General features: G+C 43.5%; 1 protein-coding gene across 1 annotated transcript in view; it reads right to left on the bottom strand.

Annotated features, from left to right (window-relative positions):
• Window positions 1–2,994: 2,994 nt before the first annotated feature.
• Window positions 2,995–16,889, bottom strand: part of myripa (myosin VIIA and Rab interacting protein a) — a 43,439-nt gene continuing 29,544 nt past the window's right edge. The window contains exons 6-16 of the mRNA XM_083781920.1: window positions 11,674–11,759; window positions 10,765–10,845; window positions 10,526–10,681; window positions 9,905–10,055; window positions 8,490–9,022; window positions 6,311–8,317; window positions 5,393–5,575; window positions 4,711–4,872; window positions 4,264–4,362; window positions 4,099–4,159; window positions 2,995–3,914 (exon numbers count right to left, since the gene is read on the bottom strand). Of these exons, the coding sequence (XP_083638046.1) occupies window positions 3,895–3,914; window positions 4,099–4,159; window positions 4,264–4,362; window positions 4,711–4,872; window positions 5,393–5,575; window positions 6,311–8,317; window positions 8,490–9,022; window positions 9,905–10,055; window positions 10,526–10,681; window positions 10,765–10,845; window positions 11,674–11,759 (3,539 nt within the window). The 3' untranslated portion in view covers window positions 2,995–3,894. The remainder of the gene's footprint in view (window positions 3,915–4,098; window positions 4,160–4,263; window positions 4,363–4,710; window positions 4,873–5,392; window positions 5,576–6,310; window positions 8,318–8,489; window positions 9,023–9,904; window positions 10,056–10,525; window positions 10,682–10,764; window positions 10,846–11,673; window positions 11,760–16,889) is intronic.

Below are 16,889 nucleotides of genomic sequence, written 5' to 3' on the forward strand. Positions count from 1 at the left end.
TAAAAAGGGACATCTTTGTATTGTACAGTCTGTAGTATGATGTGATAGCAATGTCAAAATGGCAGCTTGTTTTCGGCTTTTTTATCTGATATAAAATTGTGAATGGCATAACTAAGCAAATAATAGGCCGATTTGGATGATTCTGCCATCAAAGTGTAGGTTTTCTGGGGTGCCGAGTTGATTTATGAGGTGACTGAAGCAATTCAAGTGCCGTGTCATGTGTCAAAGGTCAATGTCAAGGTCATTTTGGATCCAAAATGTCCTATAATACTACACTAAACTGTCTTGGACTTCTTTTGATCATGTTTTCACCTGTTATTAACTCACAGGTTGCGGAAGAGCGCCCTCTATCGTAAACATTGACAACACCACATGATGTCTATAGATGTCAATGGCGGTCTGTGCGTTGGATTTGAAATGACGTCAATAGACATCATTGGCAGTCAATGATATTGAACTATGCAACCTCTTCCTCATCAGAACTGTCCTGTTCAACTGTAGGCATTGAATCACCCTCCGGTGCTTGGTTTGTACAGTTCTGGAAAGGTCTGTACATCTCAACCCATTGCTGAGACAACTGCAGTTAGGAAGCGTGCATACTACAGGCCAAAAACTCCAGAACTACATCTGGTACAGGGGCTGTGTGCATCCATTGAATTGCTAACTGTCCACCATCAACAGTTGTCCATCCACTCTGTATGGGATCTGGTGCAGACGGGTGAGTCTGCAGAGAGCATCTCCATATTCCAGTCTGGTATTGGCACATTGGGCATGGAGAAATAAGACATTCTCTACATGGTAGAAGTTGACTGGAATCAGCCTTCCTTCCGGATCTCGTTCAGGTCACTGGAGGTGGTCCTAGACAGGTACCAGCTACAAGTGAGCTGCTGCGCACTTGGTCAAAGAGCTCTGTTGAAACATCCAAGCGTCTGGCCACGTTGTTTGAATGTCTCCTGAAAATCTGTGTTTTTTTCTTCAGATTGCCATGACCAGCAAAGGCACTCACAGTGTCACATCCTGTAAATATGTGACAGACTCTCACAGAGGTTCTCTCCCAAACCAAGGCCACAAACTGTGTGCGATTTTGTGTACCACGCTTCTGATAGATAGGACAAGGGATGTGGTTTTGGAATGCTAAACAGAGAACCATTTCATCAGTATCTCCAGAAGTAACATAATACAGCTTGTGTGTGTGTGTGCGCGCGCACGTGTGTGTGCGTGCGTGCACGAGTGAGTGTGTGCGTGCGCACGCTATTTTTAAGTTAAGTCTAGTTGCGTGGTCCTCATTTACTCGTTTATTACATGTTTTCCTGAGTTTGCGTTGTGTGCTGGGGTACAACCTTGAGTTTGAGAGTTCCTGACTCTTCAAAGTAATGTCTAAATGGTTTCTACATCCTCATATACCCATAAAAAGACGTATCACTCATGATTCTATGATGTTTAATTCAGAAGTTTAACATGTACCCCATTTCAGAAAGGCAGGTATTGTGGATTTGCCCGGTATGGCTTCAAGAAGTATAATTCAGCATGTCTGTTGTTCTATTATGATGTTGGTCATGTCCATCCATGGTACAAACATCAGAAATGTGCATACAATTTGAATGTTTTTGGGAGTTTAGATAACAATGAATGATATGGTTTTGCATAATCAGATTATACCCCTAAAACCATATTCAGCTGCCCTGAAACTGCTATCACACATTTTCTCACTCCTGGATGTCAGACGAACAAAATTATACCACATACAGTATGTCTTGTCCCTTTTAGTGGCAACGATATCTCATCCGGCCCAAGGACTAAAATGTGTAACAAAGGTGGTGTAAGTGATAATCATTTGTTAAGTGTTAAATAGCTCAAATAGTCTGATAGCAATAATTGCCATAGTGTGTTCAGTAACAGGGGTCTCCCTATCTCTAGCTCTTTAGTAAACGGGTCAGAATACCAATTTCATCCAATCAGGAGGAGAGAGAACATGTAATACAGGATATAAAAGTGAAATTGTAAGTGATGAAAATGAGCAGACAAAATTGGTATTGGAACACAATACGTTTGAAACTGGGTTCTGACCTTTGCACGGTTCTCTACTGATTGAATAAAATTAGTATTTCAACCTGAAATTGTTATCTTCTGTTTACTAGAGCTGGAGATATGGGCAGATGATCGGAATATAGAGCTTCAACTTTTAAACTATTTTATTTTCTAAACAAAGAAGTATCTCATACCGGTACACCTTTAACTCAACATAGGATACATTTTTACTAATTGACTCAGCTACAACATGTGGCTTCATTTTGAATGTATTGTATGATTGTATAAGCTTGTTGAGCTACAGTATACCTCCTCCAAGGACTGACTGTGACTAATGAGAGGAACGTTTTTTTTCTTTCTTTTTTTTTAAACAGCATAAATCTGTACTAATGTAAATATTCCTCTGTCTGGTGACAGGTACGTGTGAATACGTGGATGTCACAGAGTGACAAATCGACTGAAACTAACTTATTGTGTTCTGTGCTCAGGTCATTCGCTTGTGTTTACTGTAACATATCCTAAAGGGGCTGGAAATTAAAATGTTTTATTACGGTGCATCATGTCTTCCTCCAAAGACGGCTTGTTTTTTTCCAGAATTGTTGTGTGTTGTTCCCACACTTCCCACACCTCCTTCACATTCAGGAATGTCGGACATGGACGCTATATCCTCCTTGTCTCAAAAATACAGACGAAATTCCGCACCTTTTTTCACCCACCTTCATGTACCTTAAAGGAGGCAGTGTAAACGGTCCTGTGCTTGTGAGAACTAATGAGAACATGTCCACCTTCAGTGGAACAAAAGTTTGAAACTTTGTCAAAATATATGTATATATTATATTCCAGTATAGTTGGAATAAATATAAAAGCGAAGCAACCAATTTACTGATTGTTTTATTGTACACATTAAACATGTACATTTGGAGGCTATAAAGACCAAACAGTACAGAGTGCTATGACATTAACATTTAAATACATTGATGTATTATTATCTGTTGTCAACAATTACTGTAATCAATAGTTTTCAGTATAGCAAGTTATCGATTTAGTATATTATATACTATTTCCCACATCCTTAATATTCTCAAATTATTCACATTGATGATGATCTATAAACTGCTCATTTCAAAATAAAATAAGTGCAATTTTAATCACAGATGTTGTCCAGCTACACAGCTGGTTTGGGAGGATAACTGAACGGCACTGTTACAGTACAGTACTGAATAAATATGGCTTCTTTCACTAAATTGTTGAAATGTCAACAAACAAAACATGATTGACATCCCAAGGTGCACACACTATTAAAAAAGTATTTAAATGTAAGTACACTATACACTAATTTCCAAAACAATTTTCTCTCTGGACATCAATGACTAAGTTGAATGAGTTTCATGTTGGTAGGCCGCATGAAATCAATTCCAAATCCATGAGAAATTCTGAGAGCTGTTGAATACTGACTTTTTTGTCTGAAGATGTGCCATACCTGTGTTCTTTGAGGTGTAGTGTACTTTAGAATAGGGCATGGCAAAATTGCCATTTTTTCGGTATTGTGATAAAAGTGTTACGTTGTGAACATTTAATGTTCACACACTCACTGCATTGTAGATGTAGAAGTAGATGAAAAACAGGAAAAGACAATTATGCCATATCGCGATATTATGATTATCCAAAATCCCCGACGACATCTAGTCTCTCATCAATATTTTGCCCGGCCCTAATATAGATTTAAGGCAGATGCTAACAGGTCCTACAATGTGACCTGAAGTATAAAGTCTGCAGAGTGGCAGGATCAAGGCACTGCTGTGGTTGTACAGTAGATAATGCAGCAGTTGGTTCCCATCTGGCAGGGTACATGGCACTGTCTGGGTTTCATCCTAGGTTTATTTTGCCTTTGGGACATGGAGTAAAGATACAGTGCATTTGTGGTTGTTTAATTGTCTAAATGTCAATTTGTCTCTGGTACGTAAAAGTGAGATCAAAATAACAACAACAAATAAACTATGAAGCTATCTCACCTCTGACAGTTGAAAATGTCTCGGTGAATAGATCAAACTGGTTTAAAATAATAATTACCTTTCATTGGTGGTGCAGGTAGCCGTCTCCTAAGATGTCTTGTTGAATCCAGGGTGATTGGCTGCAAGGACAAGCATTAGAATATGTGACGTCCTTGTCTTAATCCAACACGTAGACATTTCTTACTAGCTTGCATTTTAATCGTAACATATTTTCATACTGTACCATGATTGGAACGGCCCTGGCCTTGGTAAAGCATGGCCGAGTGTCCACATTTAACCCTGCGTTCTTCAAAGCAGCAATTCTAACCGAGATGTCGGATATCTAGACCACATTTGAGGACATGTTAATTCGCTGTAAAAGTAGGTATGTACACGATAACATTAAAATCTCAGGGTCTTTTGAGCATTCATAGAAATACATTTTATATACACACAAAATATACATAAAAAAAAATATTTATTACACACAAAGGGCAAGACAACTGACTAGGTTTGATCCTAAACCACTACCGTTACATGTGGTTTGGGGACAATTCTCTGATCACAACAGTATTAAAGATCACACTCTGACAAATGCCTTCATGGCCAAAATAAGGTCTGATACAGGTAGCAGAATGATGTTATCAGATGAAGCTTGTCATAAGCCCAGAGAGGTTGCCCCTATACCCACCTGTAGTTCAGACTGTTGAACTTTGGCAGCCGCTGATGCAACCTGTTCTTCCAGGAATGACAACTCCTTGTCAGAAGTGGCATTGCTGACAGCCCTGGCACACTCCTCCAGGTCACTGAGCTCTGCCTCCAGACCGTACACGGTACCTGCTGCCACATACACCTACAGTAGAACACCAAGAGGTTAACACAGCTGAAATGGTTTCTTTACACAATGAGATGTCTGCCATTTTGAAACTACTACTGTTTATGTATGTGTACTGTTATTGCTGATTATACGTAAGTTAAAGTCTCAGAGGGCTCTTTCAATATTAGCGAGTCAAGATCAAATCGGAATACTTGGATTTTCTACATTTTTAGAATGTGATCCTGTAACAATGAACAAGAACGATTGTAGGAATTCAACTCTATACAAAAGAACAGCATTAGTGAAACCCCTAAAATAAAGTATAAGGCAATTTGAGTGAAAGTGCAAAGTGTTCCGCATCCAATTCTGTGTGGAACCACCAAAAACAGCTGATCTACAAGCTTACAACGTGCAACGAGTTGTGAGTGAGCTTTGTAGATCGGCTATTTTTTGGCAAAGAGATTTGATGTAGCCAAGTACAGTTGCAACTCAGGTCAGTTTCACTAAGAATAGAGGGTTTAAGTGGGTAAACATAAAGTATGTTGGATGCCCTCACATTTTCCTCCATCCTGCAGAACTGTTGGTCCAGCTTCTTGGGGTCAGTGTTAGGGGGCAGGGAGAGGATGCGCTGGGTGCTACTGTCCTCTCGGCCCTCCATGCCATGCAGCAGCTCCTCTGTAGCGTTCAACACCTTCAGCACCTCAGTGGTGATACTGCACAGTGACACCGCAGAGTACCTCTGTATAGCACAGCATACATACATGCACACAGACACACATGCACATACAGTACAGCACAAATTAGATGTCTTCTAAATCATAGCAGTTTTCTGAAAAACCTGTTTCTGTCAGTGGTTCTCAATTTCATTTCAAGGACCCCAGAAATTATATGAAATTGGCCGCCGACCCCCATCTGAAAATATGTTGTTCCAGGGATCCCCAGAAGCAAAGATTTGAGTTAAAAATGTTCGCTCTGAAAGAATATATATTCAAAGATTTGCGCCACATTTTCACACAAAATAGCAGATCTACAAGCTCGTAGCACGGCACAGAGTGCTGTGCTATGAGCTTGTAGATATGTTATTTTTCAGTAGCTGAAGTATAACATAATGCTTAAAACACCAAAAGGGGTTCCCGTCCTGAATGGGTTAAGAATTAAGATACACATGGAGAGAGATCAAATGTTGGAATGAACATGATGTGTCACATAAAAATAGTTTGACAGAAAAAAAAGAGGTGAAATTATAAGTGGAATAACAACAGCTGTCAACTTCTTTAAGGTCCTTTCACACCAGAAGCGTGATAAACGATCATTAATGACATTGCTTTATCCGTGTAATATTCATGTTCTGTGTGGATGTACTCAAATCATGACATGACACAAACAGCAGTTTAAATTAATTTGATTCATTGCAAGAAAGGAGTGTTTATTTTGCAAGAAATAAACACTCCCATGTCCCATTTGCGGTACTTACATTCTGGATCTCCTGAGGTGACAGGATACCCTCCTGGTCAGTGGGGACCTCCTCGTCCAGGCCTTCGTCCTGTCTTATCACGGTTTCTTTTTCCATCTCCTCTGCTGGCTCCTTTCCACGTGGGTCCCCTCCTCTTTCCTGTCCCTCCCACTCTGTCACTGGCTCTTTCGTCTGCATTTCCTCTCTCGTCTCCTCCGCTTCCTCCTTTCTGCTCCGTTCCTCCTCCTTTTGTGTCTTTTCCTCGCTTGCCTCCACCTCTACGTTTTGTTTTTGCACCAATTTGGGTTCATCCACCTCTTTCTTGTTCTTGTCAGGAAGTGTACACTCCTTTGGCTGTGCATCAATTACACATTGATATGTCTCCTGATGCTCATTTTTGAATGCTTGCAACTCCCTCTCATCTTTTCTACCAATCATTTCGTTACTTTGGACAGTTTCGCTCACTGTACTGTCATTCTTGTTCTCGTTTCTCTCCTCTGGTTCTTTGCTTCTCATCCTCATTTCTGCCGGTCTCTCCAACTCTTTGTTTATATGCGTCTCATCCATAGAGAGCATCAGCATGCTACTGATGATTCTGTCAAACTCTACATCTTCCTCATCACTTTGTGCTCTCTCCCATATCCCCGTCCTCTCTGTGGATTCTTCTGTCTCTTCTTCCTCTGCCTTCCCATCTTCCACCATGACCGTCCCATCCACAATGCTCTCCTGGTATCCTTTGGTGAATTCTGTTGGTGTGCTTTGAATCACCATCCTCTCTGCAGCATTGTCCTCCATTTTCTCTGCGCGAACCTCTGATTTGGATGCTCTCTCCTGTGTCTCCACTGTCTCTTTCCCAGTTTCAACCTCTCTCGGCATGTCTGTCTCGGCTTCAGATGTCCTCACCTCATCCGTCTTCTCCCTGCTGTCCGGCAGTTCCCCGGTCACTGCTGCTCGCATGTCATCATCTCCCCGGATTTCGTCTCCGTTCCCGTTTGGCTGCTCCGGTTCCTCAAACGCCACGTCAAACATCTTCAAATCAAAGTCTCCAATGCTTTCTCTCCTGAACTCGGCGTCGAACTGCGGCTCCTCCCTCGCCAGCTCAACCTCTCCACTGTTAACCTCTCTCCTGCCTCCTTGCTCTCTCTCTCCCGCTCTGTCCAGCTCGTCCTCGGTGGAGGAGAACTGACAGGCGCTGACGAGACAGGTCAGACGGTGCACCTGCTTCTCCCTCCTCCACAGGCTTCCTTCGTCGACCTCCTCGTCCCTTTCCGTCGCCTCCTCCGCACGGCCGAGACTGTCCAACTCGTCCTCGGTGGACGAGTACTGGGTGGCGTTGACCTGGTGAGTGAGTCTGCACAGCTTCGACGACAACTCCTCTCTCTCCTCCCGCTCTCCCTCGCCGAAGCCGATTCTATCCAGCTCATCCTCTGTGGATGAGAACTGGTTAGCCCCGACGTGGCTCTCTAACATGCGCAGCTGGCAGGTGAGACTCTCTGTCCTCTCCTCCCACCCTACATGGTTCTCATCCCCTCCGTCTTCCTCTTCTTCCTCTCCTTCCCTCTCTCCATCACTCAGGCTAACCATTGCCGGGACGTCCTCCTCCTCCATCACACGAATGTCGTCTTCACCCTTTCCCTCCTCTCCCCTCCACTCTCCCTCACCATTGTCCCGAGTTCCTCTGCTGTCAACGTGCTCATTCTGATCTCCTTGCCACCCGCCGGCTGTCCTCTCATCCCTCACTTCGTCGCTGTCACTCTGGTCATCGGGGCAGTGGTCGTCTTCTGAGGTGGAGGGGTGGGAGCTGCTAACTTGGTCAGCTAGTTGTTGTAATCTAGAAATCAGTTCCTGGCTCATTGTGTGACCGCCAGTTACGCTGCTGACTTCACTGTCAAAGTCTGCGGGTTCTGGGGTTGTGGCCCCTGAGGTCAACGTGTCAGGGGTTGCAGCGTTAGAGACCTGTTGCGAGAGGTTGTCCTTTTGCTCACCGCACATCTTCATTGGATCGCCTACAAGCACGCTGTTGCAATCCTGTCAGTGTTAGAAACATATTTAAATAAATCAGTTCAAGAAATATATATTTTTGACACATTAGAAGTTGTCAAATTAATATTAACTAATATACTGAACATCTTTGGGTATTTCTCTAAAAAGTTGATTCCAGGAATTGTCTTTATCTGCTTCATTTTGCTTTTTGTCTTACCAAAACAGACGAGGAAGGCAACACATGCTCCCTCTTCTTACTCTTTCTTTTCCTCCGCGACCTCCTGACCTCTCTCACATACAGCTCCTCGGTGCCGCTGCTCTCCTCCGGGTTAAAGTTCACGTCGATGATGCTGGTCCGCCGCGACGACGACGGACGCCTGATCTCCTGGGGCACCTTCCTCTTAAACAGAGCCAGCAGCTTGTTGTGAGGCTTCGAATCCGAATCCGAGAACAGGCCGTCTCTGCTTCCGCGCCGCCGCCCGTAGCCGTGCATCTCCTCCGGCGTGTCCCGGCGGTCGTCGTTGGAGGCGCCCGCCATTTTCCGGTGGATCTCCTGCAGGACGGCGCCCCACGAACTGTCCAACTCCAGCTTGTCGTCGTTGTCGGAGCTCATGCCCTCATAGGCCGAGACCACCCCAGACTCCCTCTCCAGGGCGCTGTACACCTGGCTCTTCCTCTTGGTGAGGAGGCTGGGTCGGGACAGCTGGGCGCTCTGCAGCGCAATCCAGTTCCCATCGGGGCTCTTCAGCACTGAGGGCGCACGCACACGCACGCACGCACGCACGCACGCACGCACGCACGCACGCACACACACACACACACACACACACACACACACACACACACACACACACACACACACACACACACACACACACACACACACACACACACACACACACACACACACACACACACACACACACACACACACACACAATTGTTTTACTTAAGTAAAAGTGTCAATACTGCAATTATATAGAAATACTCTGTTACAAGTAAAAGTCGGGAATTCAAAATGTACTTGAGTAAAAGTACAAATGTATTGGGCATCATAATGTACTTAAAGTGCCAAAAGTAAAAGTACTCATTATGCAGAATGTCTAATTTCAAGTTTTCAAATGTATACAAATGTTTTGAAAATAGCAGCTCTACAAAGCTCACAATGCGTCGCTATGCACTATGCTATGCATTGTATTGTTTTGCAATAATAATCCAAATCTAAGTAATAGTAACTAAAGTTTTCAAATAAATGTAGTGGATTAAAAGGCCAATATTTGTGAGATGTGGAGTATAAAAGTATTGGAAATTGGAAATACTCCAATAAAGTACAAATACCTCAAAATTGTACTTAAGTACAGTACTTAAGTAAATGTAAATGTGACTTTACACCACGCACACACACACGCACACGCACGCACACACACACACACACACACGCACACACACACACGCGCACACACAAATAGTGTTGCTCGGCTGACAAACAACTAAGAAGGACAGACAGAAAGAAGAACTGAGGAGGCAGGATTTAGCAGTGAACAAACAATACATTACTATTGTTTATTAACTACTTCAGTCATGATACGATCAAATGCTTCAAGCTTGTAACTGAAGCCAAAAACACCTTACTTGAATTGTCCAAACGATCCACACTCTTCCATGTAGACATGGCAGAACCGGCACCTTCTTTCTTTAAACCCTGCAGATCCTGCAGTCGGGACACGTCAGAGTTGAGTTGTGGTGGGTCGTTGTCCAGTATGGAGAAGGCAGAGTGTGACCTCTGGGGGAAGCAAATCACAAAGTGGTTTACGGCTGAAAATATCACACTGGTCATTGTAAATTCAAAATGTATATACAGTAAATACAGTATGTGGTCAATACTGAATGCTACCAAAAAAGTGCATGAATGCATAATGGTATTTTTAAGCACAGCCACTAGAGGTCAGCATATATCAACCTCATGAGTGTGAGAGGGGAATTAGTGTAGCTAGGCCTTGGCAGAAAAACAACAACATTTAAACAAACAAACACACACACACACACACAGTGCACGAGCACACACATACGCACATACACAAATCCTATCCTTATCCTAGCTTTTTCAATATACCTTTGGTTGTTACTTTTATTGTAACTTTATTTTTTGAAATAACAAAAAATAAAAACAACATCTGCGTTAATCGACACACATTCAGGTCCATTTATTGGACTTGGGTTTATTACGGTGATTGTGGTTGATGTGATTCTTACCCAGAGGCCAGCCTGCGGGCTGAGAGCTCTGTAGGACTGGCTGCAGGGCAGGGTGGCTTGGGTATCGTAGGGGCTAGGAGGCTGCTGGTGGTCGGGTGGCCAAGCCTCATCACACTGTTGGCTCATTTCATTCAAGCTCTCTCTCCTCCTGATGATCTGCCATGGACAGATTGAGGATTCTTACTGCATACCAGAGTACATGACATCGACGTGGATTGAAATAGAATTTCAGCACTTACTTTTTTCACGATAGTTTTGGCCAGTTCCTCAATGAGTTGTCCTTTGTGTTCCCGTAGATAGTGGGCCTCATTTTGCTTCTCCTGACCAGCAAACGACGACAACAATCAAACACACACACATGGGCAAACATATCCTAGTTCACGCATGCTACGTATAAGCCATGGCCATGAGGGCCTCGGTTCGGTCTCAAGCCCCTTCTTTTCAGCTGACAGGAGGTTTCACCACAGGGGAAAGTCACAGGGGAAAGTCAGTTTCAGATTCACCCAGCTGAGGGATGCTTAGATGGTTATGATGTGCGCTTGGGGGGAGCATTTAGGGATTAAGGGCTCCATTTTCGTTCGATCTTTCTAAATACACGGTTTGGGGATTTAGCAGTGGGGAAGGGGTGTTCCCCCCACTAAAGTTGGTATTTTGGTTACCTGTCTAAATCCCTAAAACACCTCCGTTACCCGTCATATTATGCATAGGTGTGGTTTGGGCGTTCACAATAATCAAAGTCAATCAATCAATTGTGCTGCACCTGCAGCATTAAACTCCTTCCCAAATGTGTGTGACCAAAATAGCAATTTAGGGGAAAGCGTGCCAGCACAACCATGACCACACCTCTAGGCACAAATTCCGGTGTCGGCAAAATCGATAGCGGGTGGCGCTGGACCAAAATACCATTAAGGGACAGAGCAAGCTCCTATATTCATAGTTTTCGGGCAGCGGGCCGCGTCGCGGGTAAAGGCGGCGACAAAAATGGAGCTTTATGTGTCTTGCTTAGGGATACTTGGGCAGATGTACTGTGGCCATTAGGCAGACCACTCACCCAACATGAGAAACATTCATTCAGAGGTAACAGAGAGCACATGGCTCCCACGCAAACACACACAAAGCACAGTGTTGTGTTGAAAATTGTGTCTAACCTTATTTTCAGCCTTGGAGATGGCCTCATCGATGGCTTCTTTTGCCACACGCAGGGCCACTGTCAGTGTCTCTGCCATGCTGTGTTCTGGAAGGGCGTGATAAAGAGCACATGTCATTCATCCAGAGCTTTCTAATATTCATCTTTCCTTAACTTAAGTCCCTCCCTCCATCCATCCCTCCATCTATTCATGCGTCCGTCCGTCCGTCCGTCCGTCCGTCCGTCCGTCCGTCCGTCCGTCCGTCCGTCCATCAACTCATCATCATGCCACACATAAGTCCATTAATTCATCCTTTCAGCCATCTGTCCATCATCATCTATTTGGAAGGGAGACATTGTCAATTTATCAGTTCTGATTATATTTAATGTGCCAGGAAGCAATGACTCAGAGACGAAGCTGCAATAAATAAGTAAAGTGAGCAAGGGACAGTCGGCCATTCAATGAACTCATTCAATAATACTAATCATACTTGGTGTCCACTAACTCATTCAAACAGCTACAGCTCTCTAGAGAGAGAGAGAGAGAGAGAGAGAGAGAGAGAGAGAGAGAGAGAGAGAGAGAGAGATAAGACCATCAGATCAGTAGAGGTTCATCTATGGCTGTCGTTGTGGACCGGGGGACAAGAGGGAAAGGTGGGGATGACAGAGAGTGGGGAATGAAAGAGGTAGGGGGGGGGGGTACAGGAAGAGATCAGAGCATACTCTGACTGGTCATTTAGGTTTTAACTACATGTAACTACAGTACTGTATTCAGTACTCAATTAACTCGTTGCTCAATCTTTCATTCGCTGTGATTTTTGCCTGTTTACACAATGCAAGTTGGAAATGCATGCCCCACCGAACTAAAACTGGGATACCAAATTTTATCCAATCAGGATAGAGAACTAAGTTGGGATACAGATTAAACAAGTGGAACAAAATTGGAACACCATAAAAATGAAGCTCATAAATAACTGCTCTCTCCTGATTGGCTGAAAGTTTGTCACCTACCTGAAAATGTATTTTCAGTTTATTAAAGAGCTGGAGAGACAGGGAGACCCCTGTTGTTGAACAAACACTATAGCAATGATTACTGTATCAGAATATAGTGATTTAACCTTTTAACAAAATACTTTTTGTTTTAACAAAAAAATCACTTAATCTACCTTTAATATACTGGTTGCAAAGGTATTCATTGATTTCCTAAGTCCCATGGCCGTGGTGGGAGTTCTGGTCTGGTTTTGGTGAATATTAAGTACTTCCGGGAACTTCCGAGCATTAGGTGGGTGTCACTAAGGGCCACGCATTAAAATAAATGAATCCACAAAATTAGCGTCATTTGTATTGTTGACCTATTTACCATAGTGCAACTTATATTTGGGCAAATCGGTCGAATCGGCAGTTCTGGACAACTGCCTGTCCTACCAAGCACCCACAAGCGACCTGCCTATCAGAACCCAGACGGAAAAGTGAAGCTCAAGCCGTGCCAGGTGACTCTGACTCTGGTACCACAGCTGTACAGGTGGATAGGTTTCGACCAATGGGCTAGCCTGTCACAAGTCACGATCTCGCAAATCAGTTGGTCGGACAGTTCCCTCTCGAGATACTGCACTGTACTGTGAATTACAGATGTGCAGATACAGATTTTGCATGTTCATATATAGGATGCTAGTTATAGATGAACCTAGAAGTATATTGCTTGCTTCCTGTTGTATGTTAGTCAGATGCTAGGTTTAGAATCTATCTGCTCTGTCGTAGTGACCTTGCAGCACTTACTGTGCTTGATTTCTTGGCACTATATTTGCTTAACCTCGCTGTGGTGTCAGCTGACTAGGGTTTCATGTTTCTTACTCTGACCTTGCACAAGTAGCTCCTGATAAGAGCATCTGCTAAATGCCTAAATTAAATTGTAAACTGCACACGTCAGTAGTGTGATCTGTGTGTAAAGTGAGGCTATGGGGAGCAACACAGCTGATTGATTCATTGGAAACAGCTCCTGGAGTGAGAGTGCATCGGCATAATGATAAGGCAATGGCAGTAGTATTCCCTACCACAGGAGACTCTTATTAGGTGAGAGTTAAGCACTTACTGGTATTAGCTATACAGTAAAGTGTGTGTGTGTGTGTGTGTGTGTGTGTGTGTGTGTGTGTGTGTGTGTGTGTGTGTGTGTGTGTGTGTGTGTGTGTGTGTGTGTGTGTGCGTGTGCGCGTGTGCCATTTCCTTAAGTGCACTGGAATGTGCCAACTTAGTTTAAGCTAACCTAGGGCAGAGCTACAATAGGCTAGACTGTTAGACAAATGAATCTGGAATAACAGGGTCTTACAGAATCACTTGTGGTGTGTTATTCCTCCAGGTGGACACTGTAAATTGTGTTCTCATTCATTTTTCATAAATAATTGAAGATTATGCATGTAGAAGATACAGACATGCATCATTTACAGTATATCCATGATGTTATTGGCACTGTCAGGGGCGGCCTTAGGAATCTGGAGGCCCGTTTCAAGACCCATAGGGGGGCATCCTTTTGTCCGACAACTCATAGGCCCGACGGGCAGTGTTGGGTATAACGGCGTTTAAACAAACGGCGCTACCTAACGTCGTTATTTTTTTCAGTAACGGGTAATCTAATTAATTACAATTGTCATTGTTACAACGCAGTTACCGTTACTGACAATGAAATGTGCTCCGTTATTATGTTGTAGCGTCCCCAAGCTTTCTGTTACCACGGGCCGGCTGACAGTGTGTGTGTGTGTCTGTGACTCTGTGTGTGTGTGTGTGTGCGTGTGTGCAATGGGACTGCTGCTGCTGCACACATGAAGCCCAACACACACCGGCTCCGATAGAATCAGTTCTATTTTCCAGTCGGCGCCGCGCGGCAAGGCGCCGCGTCGGACGGAGCCGGTGTGTGTTGGGATTCACACACGGTTAGAATAAAACAAACATAGCAGTCAGTTGTGAAAGCTTGATGCTACACAGACCATGCTAAAGCTAATGTTGACAGCCTGACTGCATGCTATGCTAGTGCATGACTGCATGCTATGCTAGTGCATGCAGAGAGAGAGAGAGAGAGAGAGAGAGAGCGAGAGAGAGCGAGAGAGAGAGCGAGAGAGAGAGCGAGAGAGAGAGCGAGAGAGAGCGCGAGAGCGAGAGCGAGAGCGAGAGCGAGAGAGAGAGAGAGATATATATGCAGGGGAGGGCCTCTCGTGTGTGTGTGTGACTGACCACTGACCAGTTCTGAGCCAATTTGTGTCTTTAATTAGACAGTATTGTCTACCAGTTGTCTTGTCTGAAGTTGTTGGACTTTTGAGGTCCAAAAAGTTTGAGAGCCACTGGTGTAGGCAATTACACCTGGTTTACTGTTGAGGTTCAATAAATATTATATTGAAGTGCAATACATATATTGAAGTTGAAATGTATTTCTCCCTCATGGCAAAAGGTTATTATGTCTTATGTGTAAGTTGTAACTTGTAAGTACCTGTCTATGCTGTTCTACTCTATGCATCTTGTGAAACCTGCTCCCAAAAACAATCCAAATTCTTAGACATATTACAACTTTTTTTACGCAAATAGTTACTTTTCCTAGTAACTAGTTACTTTTACAATAGAGTAATTCAGTTACTAACTCAGTTACTTTTTTGGAGAAGTAACTAGTAACTATAACTAATTACTTTTTTAAAGTAACGCGCCCAACACTGCCGACGGGGCATACGTCCGAGGTGCGCTGCGGGTCGGGAGAGGGTTGCGGTTAGGTTTAGGTGTCTGCCCCGGGGGAGGTTAGGGTTAGGGTGAGGGCCAATGCTCCGTCGGATGAAAGTACTGCACTCGCCCCCATATACCTATGACATCATTATTTTGTTGATACAGCCGTATATTGATACGAATAGTTTGACTGTTCAATATCACACACAGCCATTACTCTCGACAATTAGCAACAACACCACCTTTCCTCATCCTGTCGTCCCTTCACAATTAAAGTGTCTCCCCTTTAACCCCCAATGCTGTACATTTTACCATGTTATTTACATAAAATAGGTGTAACTTTACTAACTTAACATTAACATTGTGGGAGAGAGCAAGGCAGTGAGTGAGAGAGAGAGAGAGCCAAGAGTGGCGGGGGTTGACTGAGGGGACTTCAGTCCAATGTACACTCTTGCTTCGTGTCCCAAGTTAGCTTGGTGTGGAATGTGCTAATTTGTCCCCTATATTCAAAGTCTGATTTCCATTGATTGTTGGCTGTGTTTAGCATGTATATGGCTGTGGAGTTTTGGTACAAAATCAAAACAACTTGTCTAATATTTTGGCATGTTTAAACCTCCAGGAAAATCCGTGTTGAGGTTCTTGATCCATTGTTTTTCATTAAAACGTCTTTGTCCTACTGTCCAGTTGGGATTGTGTTGAAGTCCAGATACTTTTAGAGCTTCAATGCCATGTGCCATGTAATGTTGAACAATCATTTTAGTTGTCTTTTTTGCATTGTTAATATTTTATTTGTGTTGTCTCAGCCTTGTAGCTATTGTTTTACTCGTTTCTCCGACATATTGTAAGCCACATTTTTCACATGTGATTAAATAAACACAGTTGCTGGTGCTGGCTGTTATCTGTTGTTTAATCTCCAACATGCATTTTTTTAGTTCTATTTTTAACTATTTGTTTGGGTTTGAAGTATTCTGGTCTCTGGCGTGCTGGTGTGTTGATTCCTTTTAGCTTGCCGTGTACCAGATAGTCTTTAAGAGTTTTGTTTTTTCTGTAGGCCGAGTTTCGCGATTATTATTTTTTTGGCAAAATGAGAAGGAAAAAAAATCTAACAATAACAATAAAGGACCAAGTCCTTTCAGGACTGCTCGGTCCTTTAAATAAAAAAAGATCATAGAAATAAAGAGCGTTCCACCGTGTTCAGTTTGGAACATATACAGACACAGGTTTGTGTTTCCACCGCATTGTGTTGGACGGAACAATTGTCATTGTTTGATGCCTAGCTGAATGGTTAGAGAGCTTGTCTGGAGAGAAGGAGTCTCCTGAGGTTTGAATCTCAGTAAGTGATGCTGAGAGGTGGCTCACCATCAGGTGGGATGAGATGTTGATCCATCATTTCTTGATCTTTCTGCTGTTCCTTCGTCTGGAAGGTGGTCTCGGTTGTTATTGTTGTTGTCGTCTGTTGTCGTTGGTTGCCATGGCTGCCAGTTCCCACCTGATGTCGTGTGGGAGTTCTGATTGGTCCAGAGCGTACTGAATAACTTC

Source organism: Protomyctophum parallelum (genome assembly GCF_964188405.1).
Source record: "Protomyctophum parallelum genome assembly, chromosome: 14".
NCBI lineage: Eukaryota > Metazoa > Chordata > Actinopteri > Myctophiformes > Myctophidae > Protomyctophum > Protomyctophum parallelum.